The sequence below is a fragment of the Heterodontus francisci genome, chromosome 30, assembly GCF_036365525.1.
Source record: "Heterodontus francisci isolate sHetFra1 chromosome 30, sHetFra1.hap1, whole genome shotgun sequence".
Classification (NCBI taxonomy): domain Eukaryota; kingdom Metazoa; phylum Chordata; class Chondrichthyes; order Heterodontiformes; family Heterodontidae; genus Heterodontus; species Heterodontus francisci.
In genome coordinates this window covers 22,390,847-22,407,777 of record NC_090400.1, presented here as the reverse complement: position 1 = coordinate 22,407,777, position 16,931 = coordinate 22,390,847, and the positions used below count along the sequence as shown (strand labels likewise).

Here is a 16,931-nt window from a genome sequence, read left to right as displayed (position 1 = left end):
GTCAGGTCGGGTGCGATGTGGTTGTCTGGTTCGGGTTGGGTTTTTTTCCCCAGACCTGAGCAGGCCTTTACTTTAGAGGACTAATGTTGAAAGATATACTATAAATGGCACGATTTTGAAATGTGTAGATGAGCTGAGAGATCATGGCATGCACTAATCCTTAAAGACGGCAGGGCAAGTTGATTTAAGGTAGCTAAAAATCATATGGATTACTTGGGTTTCTATATAGAGGGGTAGAGTGCAAAACCAAAGTGATCAGCGAGAACTTTATAAATTACAGTTTAGGCCTCAGCTGGAGTACTGTAGGCAATTTTGAACCTCACACTTGAGGAAAGATGTAAAGGCCTAAAAAGGAGTGGAGGTTTACCATGGGATGAGGAACTTGAGTGATGAGAGGTTGAAAAAGTTATTACTGTTCCCATTGGAACAGAGAAGGGTAAGAGATGACCTAATAGTGATTTACAGTACATTAGTTTATATAGACTAAATAGGAAAAAATTATTCCCTCTGGTGAGTTGGTCAATAACTAGAGGTAATAGATTTAAAATCATTGGCAAAAGGTCTAAAGGGGAGACAGGAAATTTTCTTCAGTGTTGTTGGGATCTGGAATGCTTTACCTGTAAAGGTGGTGGAAGCTGTTTTCATAATTTTAAAAAGGAGTTGGATGGGTACCTGAGGATGAGCAATCTACAGGATTACGGGCAAAGAGCGGGGATATGGGGCTAAACATGACTGCTCTTTGAGAGCCAGGACGATGGACCAAGTGGCTGCCTTCTGTGCTGTAAGTTACTGTGACCCCTCCTGGAGCCAGCTGGATGGAATAGGATCAAGCTTGGATCAAATGCCCCCATATTAGAATAGTTTGCAACACTCAGTGCAGAGGTTCACATGAAGATTGTCACATGGATGAGCTGTCAGTTAGTGGTTAGTGCATGTGGAATTTTCTATTCTTTAATTGAATGATGCCTTTGGGGGTGTGGGAGGAGAGGAAAAAACAATCAATATACCAGTGGTTCAGCAAATTAATCCAATAAGGAAGAAAGAACTTGTATTGATGTTTGCGTTCATGTTCTTAATGTCCCAAAGCACTTCGCTGCCAATGAATTACTTCTGAGGCTTAGTCACTTGTTTTCCAGGGAATTGTGAGAGCCAATGATTAGTTCTAGTTCATCTGTTTCCTGTGGTGTGGTTTGAGGACCAAACCAGATCACTTTCTGCTCCTCTCCACTGGTGCATAGTGACTTTTAGTTGAGCTATCCAAGGGCACATTTGGACTTGGCTGTGTTGGCCCTTCCTTCTCCCCCCCCCCCCCCCCCCCCCCCACTCTATTTTCTCACCCCTAACCAGTGGTCACATGCCTGCTAACATTTGCATTTAAGGCTCATGTGTGAATGGCAGTAGGGCAACGTACTTGAGCAAACCTAATACCTGTGGAGCCATACTCTAATAAAGAGCTGAGGAGAGGAAAATGATTTAATTGTTAGAAAAGTTGCTGCATGCTAATCTTCTGCTTGTACCTTCTGCCAGGTACGCTCACTGGAGAGTCTGAAGGATTTGGGTGAGTGTGTGATCACACTGCAGGAGTGTATTATAAAAAAATTCCTGCAAGGTTTTATGGCCCCCAAGCAAAAGAAGAAGAAGGCAGGCGAAGAAACAAAAGTAGAGGAAATTGATGAGGAGAAGAAAATGGCTGAAGAAGCTAAGGTAAGTTTTGGAGTTTCACCCTGATGGCTGAGAAGGGCATATAGCTGGTAATTCACCAACCTGAACATTCTACTTAACTGAATTCTAGCGCAAGTGGAAATGTGCTTTGCCTCAGATTACAGCCTGGAGCCCCGGACTCTGCATCCCCAGCTTCCTTCATCTCACCACTGGAATCTTGTCTTCAGCTGTCTTGGTCCTGTATTCTGGACTTTCCTCCCTAAACCTTTGTCTTACCACTGCTTTCTTTTCCTTTTAAGATGCTTCTTAAAACCCAGCTCTCTTTTTGTTCAAGCTTTTGGTCACCTGTCCTAATTTCTGCTCAGTGTCAATTTTTATTGATCTCTCTAATTTTATGCACCATGGGATGTTTTACTGCATTAAAGGCCCTATAAAAATACAAGTTTGCTTTTAATCAGCTAACCCAACTCAACGGCAAAGTGAAAGAAACACCAGCCTTTAACTTGACTGTGCCAAAACATTAAAGGAAAGATTGCATTTAAACGATTACACTTTATCATTATATAATCTACTTGTACATATCTATCTTCACCTCACATTGTTCCCACTACCACTCCTTCATCCTAGTTTCAAAATGCTGTCTCTAATTTTGGGGAAAAAATGGATTTAAGTTTAATTGAAAATATGAAAATTTCACTTTCTCCATTAAATTTTACAGCAATCAGTTAACAGCGAGATGAGTCTTTGTTCAACATGTTTTCAGTGTTATCGTGTAGCTGAAGTCAGCTGTATTGCATTGTGTGGAACTGAGCAACAGGGGGCAATATGAGTTAGTGTAACTCGACAAGATAGTCATTTACTTTGTGTAATTCTGGAGATGGAATCGAGAACAGACAGTAATTGATTACTCACTTTTATAAAGAAGGTTATTATGCTACCAGTTTTTACTTAAGATATGAGGCCGGTTCTATTTAGGGTGTTGGTGTTAGTCCATAGTAGTTAGTTATTGCTGAATAAACACATTGATTTAATCCAGCCCTGTGTGGAGAGTATTCATTATCATCATCCACCTGTCCAGTCAGTGGCAGCAAGAACAGATTGAAAACTGAATCAAACTCAGGAGAAACCCGAATGTACTTTGGAGAGTACAGGTGGCAGGGAGTGATTTCAATGTTTTTAACTGCTGGTTCCTATAATGTTTTTGCTATATTATTCCCCTTCTCAGCATGGACTTGGGATCATCCATGGAAACTTACAGTTTTCTGTAGCTTGGTGTCAGTCATTTGAATCCTTTGATGTTATTACCTTGCAATCGAACCCCTGGATTGCTTTTTATTTTAATGTATACTAGGCATTACCTTTTTGTTGATAAACTCAAACTGCTTAATTCATTAATGTTCAGATCATTGCACTTCAAAAATGAAATAAAATTGACACTATGTGGCATTACAAGACTGTAGTCTAATTCTGGGATTTTTAAAAGTCAAATTTCGATACACACTGTAGCCCTCAGTTACTGTACAGCCATGTAATTACTTCCATGTCCTCATAGTTCCTATACAGTCCAAGTGAAAGGTATTAGCTTTGCACTTTGTTGAGATAGCTTGTGTGGGTACACTTCTGTGCGCAGTGGGTGCAGCTGCTCACCTGTTAATTTTTTTTTCTTTCATGGGATGTGGACATTGCTGGCAAGGCCAGCATTTGTTGCCCATCCCTAATTGCCTTTGACAACTGAGTGGCTTGCTAGGAGGACAGTTTAGAGTCAACCACATTGCTCTGGGTCTGGAGTTACATAAGGACGGCAGATTTCCTTCCCTAAAGGATATTAGTGAACCAGATTGATTTTTACAACAATCAACGAAGGTGCCATGAAACTAACTTTCATTTCCATATTTTGATTGATTTTAATTTGGTTTGAATTTAAATTCCACCAGCTGCCTTGGTGGGATTTGAACCTGTGTGCCCAGGGAAATAGTCTGGGCCTCTGGATTACAATTCAGTGACATTACCGCTACACCACCATCTCCCCTATGACAGTTCTGTGTGACAGCTTACTGAGTAATATGGGGGAAAAGAATCCTGGATTGTGCCAAATCATAAAATAGTCTGTCTCTCTTTGAAAATTGACAGTAAATATTTTAATTGTACACAGTAATTCCCTGTACAAGAAAGGGAGGTTATCTTTTCGTATCGAAGTTAGATTGCCCCTGAAGTACTTCAGTTTCATCAGAAGTTCTCCTTTCAATTAATCTAGGGAATAATTGTTTCCTTACTAACCACATATTCTGTTGTGTGCACACTTCTTGGATCCTCCCTGTTGAAATCAAGACTCATTCCACTTGCTCTAATTCAATTTTTTATATAGGATTTCAAAACTTTGGAACTGCAATCTTGTCTTACTTTCTCCTCTTCCTGCAACCTTCTCGGTTTTTAAAATCCAAGTTTGTCATCACCTAATTATAGCTAATTAATTTGACTTTTCTTTTTACTCTATTCAGTAGAGTCCTGCACAGTGTGTCATAAGAACACAAGAAATAGGAGCAGAAGTAGACCATATGGCCCATCGAAACTGCTCCGCCATTCAATACGATCATGGCTGATCTTGGGCTTCAATTCCACTTTCCTGCCAGCTCTCCATATCCCTTGATTCCTTGCGAGACCAAAAATCTATCTATTCCCAGTTTTAAATCTATTCAATGATGGAGCATCCACAACCCTCTGGGGTAGAGAATTACAAAGATTCACAACCCTTTGAATGTAGTAAGTTCTCCTCATCTCAGTCCTGAATGATCAGCCCCTTCTCCTGAGACTGTCCCCGTGTTCTAGATTCCCTGACCGGTGGAAACAATCTCTCAGCTTCTACCCTATCAAGCCCTTTCAGAATCTTGTATGTCTCAATTAGATTGCCCCTCATTCTTCTAAACTCCAGAGAATATAGGCCCAATTTACTCAGCCTCTCATCATAGGACAACCCCCTCATCCCAGGGACCAGTTTAGTAAATCTTCGCTGCACCGCCTCCAGCGCAAGAATATCCTTTCTTAAATGCGGAAACCAAAACTGCACACAATATTTCAGGTGCGGTCTCGCCAAAGCCCTGTATAATTTTAGTAAGACTTTTTTATTCCTGTTCTCCAATCCCCTTGCAATAAATACCATATCATTCAGCTTAGTTTTCAATTTTAAAAAAACTCCCCAAATTTTATGTATACTTAATAATAAACTGCTCTGACATTTTTATATGCTTTGGTAGTTCACTTGGTAAGCCAGGGTGTCACTGAGCCTTACGGACCCGAAAGTGTGAGGTTCAATTACCAGTCCACACTCTGTTAGTTGCCTTCAATTAGCATGGCAAGTTGGGTATTATGATCGGTCTTGGTGTGCCTGAGCTAGGGCGGAAACAATCATCGAGGGTTCGCACATGCTATCTGTTGACCTTTGTTAGGAAGTGCTTAGCTAGGAAGATTGTTCGGAATTTGAGGCTCCTAAGATAGGAGACCTCGCTGTCTAGGCTTACAATTGAATATTGGCCACTTGGAATGGGTAGAATGTTTGTAGGAATGAGAACATCTGCTTTTGGGAAATCGTGTGGTGACAGTTTCCAAATATTTTCATTTGCATCGGGTTAAATGTGAAGAAAATGCCCGGAAGGGAAAATTTCAGTATAAAGTCCTCCATTTCTACAATTCTTAAATGCATCTGATTTTTGAGGAGTTCACATTTCTCCTAGCTATGCAATGGCATAAACCAGAAGTATAACAACTGTTGTGATCAAAATGATTGTCTTATGTTTTTCACACGTGTGCTTCATTCTCTTCAAAGGTAGACAGAAAACATTTAATAAGATGAGTCTAGATATGAATTATTAAACTGCTTTATTTCACAGTGAGTCAACATACAGAGTAACAATTATTATTGAGTTTGTTTACTTTAAACAGTGCATCCTGTCTTTGTGTAATAATGCTAAGTGATGAGTATGCTATGCTTCTCCACGTCAGTGGATTGTCTTAACTTAAACAAGACGACTTCTGTCTACTCTTTATGCTTTTGATTTTGGTCAAACCTTGCCCTTGTAGCATTCTATTTGAAGATTAAGCTGTTTCACAGCCTCTGCTAGACCCCCCTGACTGCCTGTGTCTCTGTTTATTTATCACCTGTGTTTGCATCCAGAAGGGACCAGAGACTTTTCTGGTTCTAAAGATTCTTATTTTGTAATTGCTTCTTCACTAACTTGCCCAAAGGTTGCTTCTGCCCTGGAGCTATGGAAAAGTGCTATCCGAGAGGCTCAGACCTTTTCTCGTATGCATGTGTTGCTGGGAATGCTGGACGCCTGTATCAAATGGGATATGTCGACTGAAAACGCCCGATGTAAAGTGTGCCGTAAGAAGGGTAAGCACTGCAGTTACGCTGGTCTGTCCTCTGTGAATTGATTTTTTAATTCTTAGCATTGGGAAACCAGTCGATAGAAAATACTATTAGATATGTTTCAATGGACATATTTTCACAAATATAGATTAAAAAGAAATACAAAGCTTGTCATTTTCTATCTGCAGGAGAAAATGTAGCTTAATGATGTGGTTTAAGATTCTTAAGGATGATTTTCAACTAGAAATATTACCTGTCCTTTCTGTTGTCAGATGCTGACAAACCTGCTTTGTGTACTTCAGAACATAGAAAATAGGAGCAGGAGTAGGCCATTTGGCCCTTCGAGCCTGATCATGGCTGATCATCCAACTCAGTAGCCTGTTCCTGCTTTCGCCCCATACCCTTTGATCCCTTTTAGACCCAAGAGCTATATCTAACTCCTTCTTGAAAACATACAATGTTTTGGCCTCAACTGCTTTCTGTGGTAGCGAATCCCACAGGCTCACCACTCTCTGGGTGAAGTAATTTCTCCTCATCTCAGTCCTGAAAGGTTTACCCCGCATCCTTAGACTATGACCCCTGGTTCTGGATTCCCCCACCAACAGGAACATCCTTCCTGCATCTACCCTGTCAAGTCCTGTTAGAATTTTATAGGTTTCTATGAGATCCCCCCTCACTCTTCAGAACTCCAACGAATATAATCCTAACTGACTCAATCTCTCCTCATACGCCAGTCCCACCATCTCAGGAATCAGTCTGGTAAACCTTTGCTGCACTCCCTCTATAGCAGGAACATCCTTCCTCAGATAAGGAGACCAAAACTGCGCACAGTATTCCAGGTGTGGCCTCACCAAGGCCCTGTATAATTGCAGCAAGACATCCCTGTTCCTGCACTCGAATCCTCTTGCTATGAAGGCCAACATACCATTTACTTTTTTTACCGCCTGTTACACCTGCATGCTTACCTTCAGTGACTGGTGTACGAGAACACCCAGGTCTCGTTGCATATTAGATTTTTGAGATTTTTCAGACTTTGCTCATGTGCTGTGTTTTGAGCATTATATCATTCACAGAACACCAACAACACCTCATTAGTAAAATACTGTTCATTTTCGTTAGCTTTTGTGTTCATATCAAATAATGAACTTTGAAAGGGGTTGGAAAGTCTAATGGAAATGCTTTTTCTGTCCAGAGTGACCTTCTGGTATTGGAAAAAGCACTGCTTAGAGATTTTTACACACATTATGAATTTTATTGGTGCCATGTTGATCCTTGTGGAGGTTTCCCTCCCTGCTAGATTGCTCCTGTGAAGTCAGTGAAGGAACTCTGCAGTGGTAAAATTCTTGTCTAGTTAGCCTGTGTATTCATGAACTCTCCAGTTAGTCAAGGGCTCGTCCAAAATGTGACCAGAGTATTTCATCAGACTGTTTTTTCCGGCGAACAGGAACTGCCTTGTTAAAGCACTGAAATTGGTTTGGATCTGAGAAAAAGAGATTTTTGTTCTCAAGTTAATTTTTTATGTGTGTGGGATGTTCTGGTTTGGGTTTCACTGAACCAAGGTCAACACCTTGTACCTTTTTTCCTGTTGCAGTATGTGCCTACATCTAATAGCAACATTATTTAGAAACCTATTGTTTGGGAAGTCAAGGAGAATTTACTTGATTCTTTTACATTTTATTATAGATCCTGTAAACTGTTCTGAGAGGCTTTTTTAAAAAATGTTTTTAAGGACTCCATTTACATTATGGAAATGGATTCATTTGGAAGCCTGAAGAAATGCTAGACTTTTTTTTTTACTGGGGTCATTGAAAGGACACGACTGAAAACACTTACTGGAAGAATCAAGGAGCGCTGACAACAACCTCCACTGGAGATCACCTGCCTTAAGATAAATAAACAACAGGAACCTTGGTCTAAGGGGAGATGTTTATAGAGAAGCCACATGTCCAGGTTTATGGAGGTCAGGAGGTTGACTTTCTGTTTTTGGTTGGATTGTTTTCAGTTCAGTTGTGTTGTGAACTGTTTTGAAGACAGTTGGTGTTTTGGCCTGCCAAGAAAAAAACCCCCCCAGCTCATTTTGCCTGCACCTCTTTGAGACCCTGAGAAGTCCAGTGTGTCAACTCCTGTCTTTGGAAAAAACCCCGTGATTCAAGTGCATGCTAGCTGAAACCCCTGATGCCACATTTCTCCTGGAAAGCCGACCAGATGATTTCTCGACATCTGCAGAACAAACTGTTGCTGAAAAGATCCCAGTGACCCATCATTGTATACCTGGACGCCAGACCAAAAGGGACAACCGACATCTTTCCATATGTTACGACCAGGCGATAAAGGTGTCTAGGGGTCCCTCTCAGCCTTCACCTGATCTTACCGTAACAGGGTTTAATTTTAAATACGCCGTGTTTTTAGCTCCTCCTTGGTGAATCCTTGTTCACCACTTTCCAATTATAAGGCAAAGAAACCAGCACAAACAGGTTTTCTTGGGTTTAAACAAGAAAGATTGAAATTTATTAAACTTGAAATACTCTAATTCGGTTGACTCCTACGGATGCACAACACACCCATGCTAGCATGCATACGCGATACACACTCAAATAGAGACAGAAAAGAGCAGAAGAAATGAAGTGGAAAAGTTTGAAGCAATAACTGAAGAGTTCTTGTTGTGGTTCTTTGAGTTCATCTGTAGAGTCCTTGATTGTAGGTAGATCTTGCTTTTCTTGGGGCCCAGTATTCTTAAACCTTGTTCTTTGTAGGAGACTTTTCTCTCTTGGGGTTCATGTGTCTTTAGTAGATTCAGAGGCTTGTGAGAAAGAGCAGACAGGAGAGATCTTCAGTCCAGGAGCAAACAGACATGCTGAATTCAACCTGTTCGTACAATTCAGAAAAACCCAAGTTGCCAAGCAGGTTAGTCATGTGACTAACTCGTCAGACCATGTCTTGGATTGTATCACCTTTGCAGTCTCTGGAATGCTCCTCTTGCACACAATACCTGGTGATCAAGGTCCATTGTGGGTTGAATGTGTCAGGGAATGGTCCTTTGTCCTTCCAATCACCGTCTGGAAACGGCATTTGCATATTAACAGCCACGGCTGATCTGTTTAACAAGTCCTTTCTTCACTCTAGTAACAGTTTAAAATCAATGTTCATGACAAAATTAATGTGCCTCATTCTTGGCAGGTGGGGATCTAGCATGGCACCATATCTTCCCTTTTTGCTTCAAGACTTAGCAAGTATTTGGCCGAAGTTTTTTTTGTCTTTTTCTTGTAACAGACCTCTGCAGAGAGAATAGCTATATTTTTTTCAGTGTGTGAGAGAATTTGTGCGTGGGGTTTTTAAAAGGGAACTTTCATATTTCATTCTGTGTTAATGCTTTGCTTCGTTACTGGATAAATCTTGTTTTATAATAAACTGATAAATTTGTTGTTTATTGAGGAAACCTGGTTGATGTATTTTATTCTGGGATGAAGAGTAGAGCATATGATTGACTGCATCAGTAACTGGGTAAACATTTAAGTATATGTTGTGACCTGTGGATAAGTGGAACTAGAAAAGTCAGTGCACTTCTCCCAACTCTGTCGTAACAAAACACAATTTTATTTAATCTTTCATTTCAAAAAACGGACCAAACTCTAAGATCTATATACATTTCTCACAACCTGTAAACTCAGATATGCTTTGCTGACTTTTTGTTTTCTTGCTCCCCAGGTGAAGATGACAAGCTCATCCTGTGTGATGAATGTAATAAGGCTTTCCACTTGTTCTGTTTGAGACCAGCCCTCTATGTAATACCAGATGGAGAATGGCTCTGTCCAGCTTGTCAGCCAGCCACAGCTAGGCGTGGCACTCGTGATAGGTAACTATACAGCCAGTTTACCACTGCAGTGTCTGTTGCCTTCTGATCTTCTATAATCCTTTCCACAAAAATCATGCTGCTGTCAAAATGGATTCCAACTGATCTAACTGTACCAAAGTTTTTTTAAAAATTCTTGCCTATGCTTGCCATTTGCACACCAGGCCGTATTAAACCAGCACACTGTGTTGTTTTGGGTTGAGTTCTTATTATCAACTTGCACAGCCTGACCAGTTTAGTTACGTGCAAACCTACTTTAAAACAGCCTAGTTTTTTTAAAGAAAAAGACTGTTAGTCTATCTTGTATCTACTGTCTCATGCTGTACCTAGTCTGCCTTTTTTTTTTTCTCAAGTCGACCTCTGGCTAGCGTACCGAACGGGAAAGCTGTACTTGGGAGTAGGAAATTTACATTGATTTTTATTGCTGACATTGAGATGTTACACTCTATTCCTTAATGGGTAGGAAGAGAGGGAAGGAGGGATGTTTTACGAAGTATGCCAGAATGAAGCTCGCACTGATTCAGTAAATAAATCTACTTTTCTATTTAAAAACTCAATTCACCAATTGAAATGTCTAAACTAGTTTGCGTATGTGTGCCTAAAATTCTTTTAAGTAAAAATGTCTGCACCTGCTACCACTTCTGTTTTTTTTAGAAATTATGCTGAGGAGGAAGATGAAGACAATGAGGAGGAGGAAGAGAAGGAAGAAGACGTGGAGGAGGAGGAGGAGGATGAAGAGGACGATGACTATGAGGAGCGAGGAGGGCCCAGACTTAGATGTAAGTTGTGAATTTAGCTGTCTGCTGCTAGAGAATAATTTTAAATACTTAGAGGATTGGATTTTGAATTTGGAGTGACCTTTTCATGTTTGGAATCTACTTGATCAGCCATGATCATATTGAATGGCGGGGCATGCTCGATGGGCTGAATGGCCTACTCATGTTCATATGTTCCCTGTTCTAGGGTTCTGTTCCCATTCCCTGCCTCCCCGAAGTTCCTTTATTGCGTAAGCTACTAAGTGATATGATTCAGATCTGGACAATTGTGGGTGGCACAGTGGCGCAGTGGTTAGCACCGCAGCCTCACAGCTCCAGCGACCCGGGTTCGGTTCTGGGTACTGCCTGTGCGGAGTTTGCAAGTTCTCCCCGTAACCGCATGGGTTTCCTTTGGGTGTTCTGGTTTCCTCCTACATGCCAAAGACTTACGGGTTGATAGGTAAATTGGCCATTGTAAAAAAAAAAATTGCCCCTAGTGTAGGTAGGTGGTGGGAGAATTGAGAGAAGGTGGGGATGTGAGAGGGAAAATAGGATTAATGTAGGATTAGTATAAATGGGTGGTTGATGGTCGGTGCGGACTCGGTGGGCCGAAGGGCCTGTTTCAGTGCTGTATCACTCTATGACTCTAATTGACGAGAATTAAACTTTCGGACTTAAAAGAATGTTATGGTTTTACAAATTAATCAAAGCAGCACTTGACAATTTTTATATTTATCTGCAATAACACCTGCAAATTCAAAAATCATTGCAAGTCCTACAACACTGTCATTCCCAAAATACGTACTTTTCCATCTTGCAGAGATCTGAATATTACCAATACCTTTTGTACTTTTTAAAAAAATATAAATAAATTTAAAATTTTCTTTGATTTTTGCCTGTTTTGCTTTAGATTGAACTTCTGCAGTTGTACAGCACAGCTGGGGTGACTCCCTCTAGTGCGGTTGTTTGGAAATTTATGTGGGAGGATTTGAGTTTCTCATTGCTTCATGGTTATTGCGTGTTGGATCTGCAAAGCATTGCCCTGCCCTTGACTCTGTTAAGTTTAATTTAAAGATATTACTTATATTTTCTTCACACGGGCTGCAATGTTGCTATAATGAATGGAATTGAATAAGTAGTATGGAATTGACCAGGAAATGCTTAAAAGTAAAATTAACTTGGTGGTATTGAGCTGTACAGCCCAGGAATGTCCCAGGTTCATTCCATACTTTGTGCTGCTTAGCTAATCTGAAATAGCAGCAGTGGTGCTACAGTGGTCTTAGTGACTCTTGCCCTAAGGAAGGGAAAGATAATCCATGCTTCCAAGTCTTAATTATCATCCAGTGATTGCGTGGTTTTTGGATTTGAACAGTCTATAGTTCAGCTGTTTATTTGTTCATGGGCAGGGGACTGGATTGAGGGAGGAGCCTGTGGAACTGTACTAACATGAAGGCACATCTTCAAGAGGAGAAAATTGTAGGGAGGTTTTATTTAAAACTAAAGTTTCCATTTTAATACAAATGAATTTCAACAAAATCCTGCTATTTGTTTTAATTTTGACATTGGGGTGAGTATGGTGGGGTGAAAGAGTTGGTAGTAAGCAGCTTCAAAACAAACAAAAGCCTTGTCTGCTGGTAAGTCACTTGAGTGGCAAACATGAAAGGATCTGTGTGCCAGCATAGTGGTGATCACATATGAATCTTGCTCTTCACAGCGAGACCCAGGAAAGCTGCCAAAGGAAAACTAGCCCCTCAGGCCCGTGTTCAGAGGCAGGCCAAACAGCCGGGGAAGAAACAGTCCCCACACGGTCACAGCAGGAGCACTCAACTCAAGACATCACCTGTCAACGGCGTGGACATTGATGAGCTAGTGAGTACCAAGTGCCAAAATTTCAGGGCTGGCAACAAGAGAGTTATAAAATGAACAGGTGTTTGTCTGCAAACTCTTTAATCTTGTATTGTGTACTGCAATCCAGACTGAAGATAACAGATATTCAACTCCACGGAGACAGACCAAACTAGTTTGTAGCTTCTTGAGCAATGCCTCAAGGAAAACCTGAAGCAGTTTTTGTTTTGAACAAAAAATATGTATGTATTCTCAACTTTCTTACCACCAATTCATTTGTTCTGTTTACCCAAGATTGTATTATATCTAAATAATGCTTATATAAATGTCAGGTGTAATGCAAAATACACGTTAGCCTTAGAGATGCATCAATTGGGCGTAAGGAAGTGAGAACAGGAATTGTCCATCCCAAAGCCTGATTCCGTAAGTTAGCACCTTCAGGAGAAGAAGAACATATTAATGTTCCTGATATTAGGGATATAGATTTTCAAGACTACTGTCTGTGGAATTATGCAAAGTGAGCACAGCATTTCATATTTAAAAGCATTTGCAACCACCACCACCCTCTCCCTAGCTTGAGTTGCTGATCTGTGAAAGCCAGAAAAGTCTTCAGCTGTGCTGATCATACTGGGCACTGGTAGAGTTGGTCTCCGCCAGTCCGGATTTCAAAGGAGAAAATTGCCTAGGGTTAACACCTAGGTTCTGCAGTCACCTTCAGGAAATGTTGTGTGATCATAACATGAGGACTGGACGTTGCTAGCTGAATAACCAGAAGTACTCATCGTTGAAGTTTACACAGGTAGATAGCCACATGGTAAATTACTGGCAGACAATTTTCACCCACAGTAATCTACTTCTGCAAAGAAGCTTTCAGAATGGGTAAAATGACTAAGGGAGAAAAATACATAAAACCACATGCATGAACTTGAATTTCTTCAGGAAAGTATTGTTTACTATGGAAAAAAATATGGATTTACTTGACCAGTTTTATACAGTAGAAACTAACCTACTTTAAATTAGGTATGATTAGACAAAGCTGCCAAATAGCAAGGATATCCACGGCAAACCAGTTTCTGTTTGCGTTGTGATTGGGAGCTTTCGTTTTTGCAAAAACTGCCTTTCAATGGGTTTTAGACACTTTGAATAGAGCATTACAATTGTTATCCCAAACAATCTTAGGCCTGTCAGCAGATTGCACATCCTTCAAGACAGCAAACTGGATGAAGGACAGTTGAGGCAACTGTAGAATAGACCCAAATCAGGCCATGTCTGATGTAATGTGAGATACATGTTGGTCTCAGAATGTTGTGCTATCCTGACTGATAAATGGTACAGAATCTGACTACAGACACATGTGGAATTCTCATGGTTACCTACAGCACAGAGTTGCCAGTTGCTGCAGATGACACTAGTTTAACTTTATATATGAAATCATTTTTAAATTAAAGCTTAATGATGTGCTGGCTGTTAAAGTGGAGACAGCATTGTTGTTGCATTGCCAGGACTTGGGTGTGGGAACATGGTGCTAATTTCCCAAACATTGGCTTCTATTACTTTCTTGAGGTGCTTGAAAGTAGTGAACAGCACTGAGACCCCTAAAGATTGGAGATTTAGTCATATTCCACATGATCTGATGTGATGAGGGCAAGTATTCTACCAGGAATCAATGTACTTGCCTTTGAGTTTGTAGACTTTGTTCTTTAACTCTGAAATGCAAGATCTGATTTGGAGTGAATTTATCAAGTAGCAAATTATTACAGGTCGCCTCCTCTGCCCCTGAAAGTAGCAATCGGGCTCAATTATTATGAGAGGTTTTTTCATCATCTTTTGCTGTTGACGCATTATTTCTCATTGGCTACAGTTCACTCTCTACAACTTTGCTTTATTAAAACTTATTTCCAAGGATTAATTGTTTGATATTAAACTCCTTAACAAGTGTAAAAGTATTTTTCTATAAACTGTAGAGAACTCTGACAAGCAGAATACTGTGCCTCCCTGGGCATTGAGTTTTTGTTTTAGATTATAATGTTTACAGTATAAGCATGCTGGAATCCAGCCCAGTGTGCTTAACATGACCATCAAGTGTACTTGTGTGCAAAAAAAATTTCAGTTATATCTCTGAAACCCTCCTTCCAAATATCTCATTAAAGAGGAAAAGGGAAAGTTACAGAAAATGCTGGCAATAAAGAAAGAAAGACTTGGATTTATATAGCACCCTTCATGACCACAGAATGTCCTCAAGTGTTTTATAGCCAATGAAGTACTTTTGACGTGTAGTCACTGTTGTAATGTAGGAAACGTGGCAGCCAATTTGCACACAGCAAACTCCAATAACAATGAGATAATGGCCAGATTGAGGGGTAAATATTGGCCTGGATTTCAGGGATACCTCTCTGCTCTTCTTTGAAATAGTGTCATGGGATCTTTTATGTCCACCCGAGAGGGCAGACAGTGCCTTGGTTTAACGTCTCATCCGAAAGATGGCACCTCTGACAGTGCAGCACTCCCTCAGTACTGCACTGGAGTGTCGGTCTTGATTTTTGTGCTTAAGACCTGTGTTAGGACTTGAATCCAGAACCTTCTGACCCTGGTGATAGTGCTACCAACTGAACCACAGCTGAAAGCTGTGGGCTTAACTTGAGCAGATCTATTGAAGGGTTTGTACTTCTGATATTTTCCTACTCTTTCAGATAGGCTAACTGATATCCTTCATATATACTTACATTTATGTTTGTCTATCTGCCTCCTTTCTACTGTCCTCTAGGTTTCAGTTTTGCTTTTCCCACCAGCTCTTTCTATATAAAAGCAAAATACTGCAGATGCTGGAAATCTGAAATAAAAACAAGAAATGCTGGGAATACTCAGTGGGTCTGGCAGCATCTGTGGAGAGAGAAGCAGAGTTAACGTTTCAGGTCAGTGACCCTTCATCAGAACTGTGATGAAGGGTCACTGACCTGAAACGTTAACTCTGCTTCTCTCTCCACAGATGCTGCCAGACCCGCTGAGTATTTCCAACATTTCTTTGTTTTAGTTGCTCTTTCTATATCTTTCTTACTCTGTCTCCCACTTTGTCTTTATCTCTCCTTATATTTCCTTGGTGACCAGATGTAAGGCTCCAGGCCATATGGCTGTTCTCTCGTGCATCAAAAGAATCCTGAAACTCCTTTCTGAAGAGTGTATGCGCCACAGAAATGTGAATCAAATTATAGGTTAGGACCTTGCTCCCATCATTGAGTCTTTTTAAATTTTGTAAAATCGTGAGCTGCGTTGCGAGAATGGGGTGCAGGTGTGGGGGGGAATTCGCCTATTGTCCATCCTGCATTTGCTTTTGGTCCTGGACCCAATGGTACCACCTCTGAACTACTTTAAAGAAGCTTACAAGGCTAAAAAGTTCAAATGCGACCAGTCATTGTGGAGCTTCTGCCACTCACTGCAAGATCCACAAGTAAGAGAGAAACATGAGGGGACCTGGTCTTTTAGGGACAGGTAGGGTCTTGGAAGCAGGCAGGCTTGGGAGAAGGGGAAAAGGGAGCCTGGGAGCAGAGCGCTAGGTCAGGGGACAAGGTAGCAAGTATCGGATACTGAATCTTGCACCTGATCCCTGCCAAGTATATGTTTAACAGAACTACTTACACCTCAGATTGATGGATAAGTGTACCCACAGATCATTCAGATCCCAGAAAATAGGTATTCAGATATGAACATTTTAGCAGCCTTCAGGATTACTGTTCTCTGTATTCTTCTTCCCCCCCCCCCCCCCCCACCCCCCGCCTCCCAAAAGTGTTCCTTCTGACCCAGGGTCATGAAATCCTTGCTTTTGAGAAATCACTGTTGGCATCTCAGCTATGCTGTCGGGTCTTTTCTTCTCCGACTTGGAGTAGATCAAACAGGAGACGCCAGGAAATTATTCTGGGCTCGACAATGGGAACAAGAAATCAGCAGAAGATTTCTGACAAATATCTCGGCAGAGATGCTCTTGAACACTTACACTTTGTGGATTATTGAGGGATGATTCATAGGTTAAGAGGGTTTAAAATAGAACTAAATGTATCTGTAGTCTGGGGGGTCCAATTAGTATCAGAATCTCAATAATGCAGCCGCAGGCTTGGACTGTTTGTACTGCTGACAGTTGTTGCTGGCCTTCTGGGGTTAGTGAGAGTCGCAGCACTCTTGACAGCTGTCCTGTTGTACTTCAGCCAAACAGAAGTGGGGTCGTCTTTCACAGGCAGCAATTATCAGGAGACCAAATAAACAGTATGTACAGACCCGACCTGATAATCCAACCTCATTTATCACAGACAGATTCTGCAGGATAACCCATTGCAGAGCGCAGTGAGGGTGTATGTGTATCTATATTCGTGTGCACTCACGGTTAGGGGGCAATGTAAGAAAAACCGTGCCATTCCTGTTACGAGGATTTCAGTGAGATGTAATGGGCTTGTAAAATTCTCGTACT

The 16,931-nt window shown here is 41.0% G+C and overlaps 1 protein-coding gene across 2 annotated transcripts in view; it reads left to right on the top strand.

Moving 5' to 3' along the window:
• The window catches only part of baz1b (bromodomain adjacent to zinc finger domain, 1B), a 90,827-nt gene that overhangs the window by 55,522 nt on the left and 18,374 nt on the right, over positions 1–16,931 (top strand). For both annotated transcript variants that reach the window (XM_068010202.1, XM_068010201.1), the window contains 5 exons: positions 1,528–1,704; positions 5,902–6,049; positions 9,731–9,878; positions 10,530–10,654; positions 12,345–12,499. In XM_068010202.1, coding sequence (XP_067866303.1) covers positions 1,528–1,704; positions 5,902–6,049; positions 9,731–9,878; positions 10,530–10,654; positions 12,345–12,499 — 753 coding nt within the window. The remainder of the gene's footprint in view (positions 1–1,527; positions 1,705–5,901; positions 6,050–9,730; positions 9,879–10,529; positions 10,655–12,344; positions 12,500–16,931) is intronic.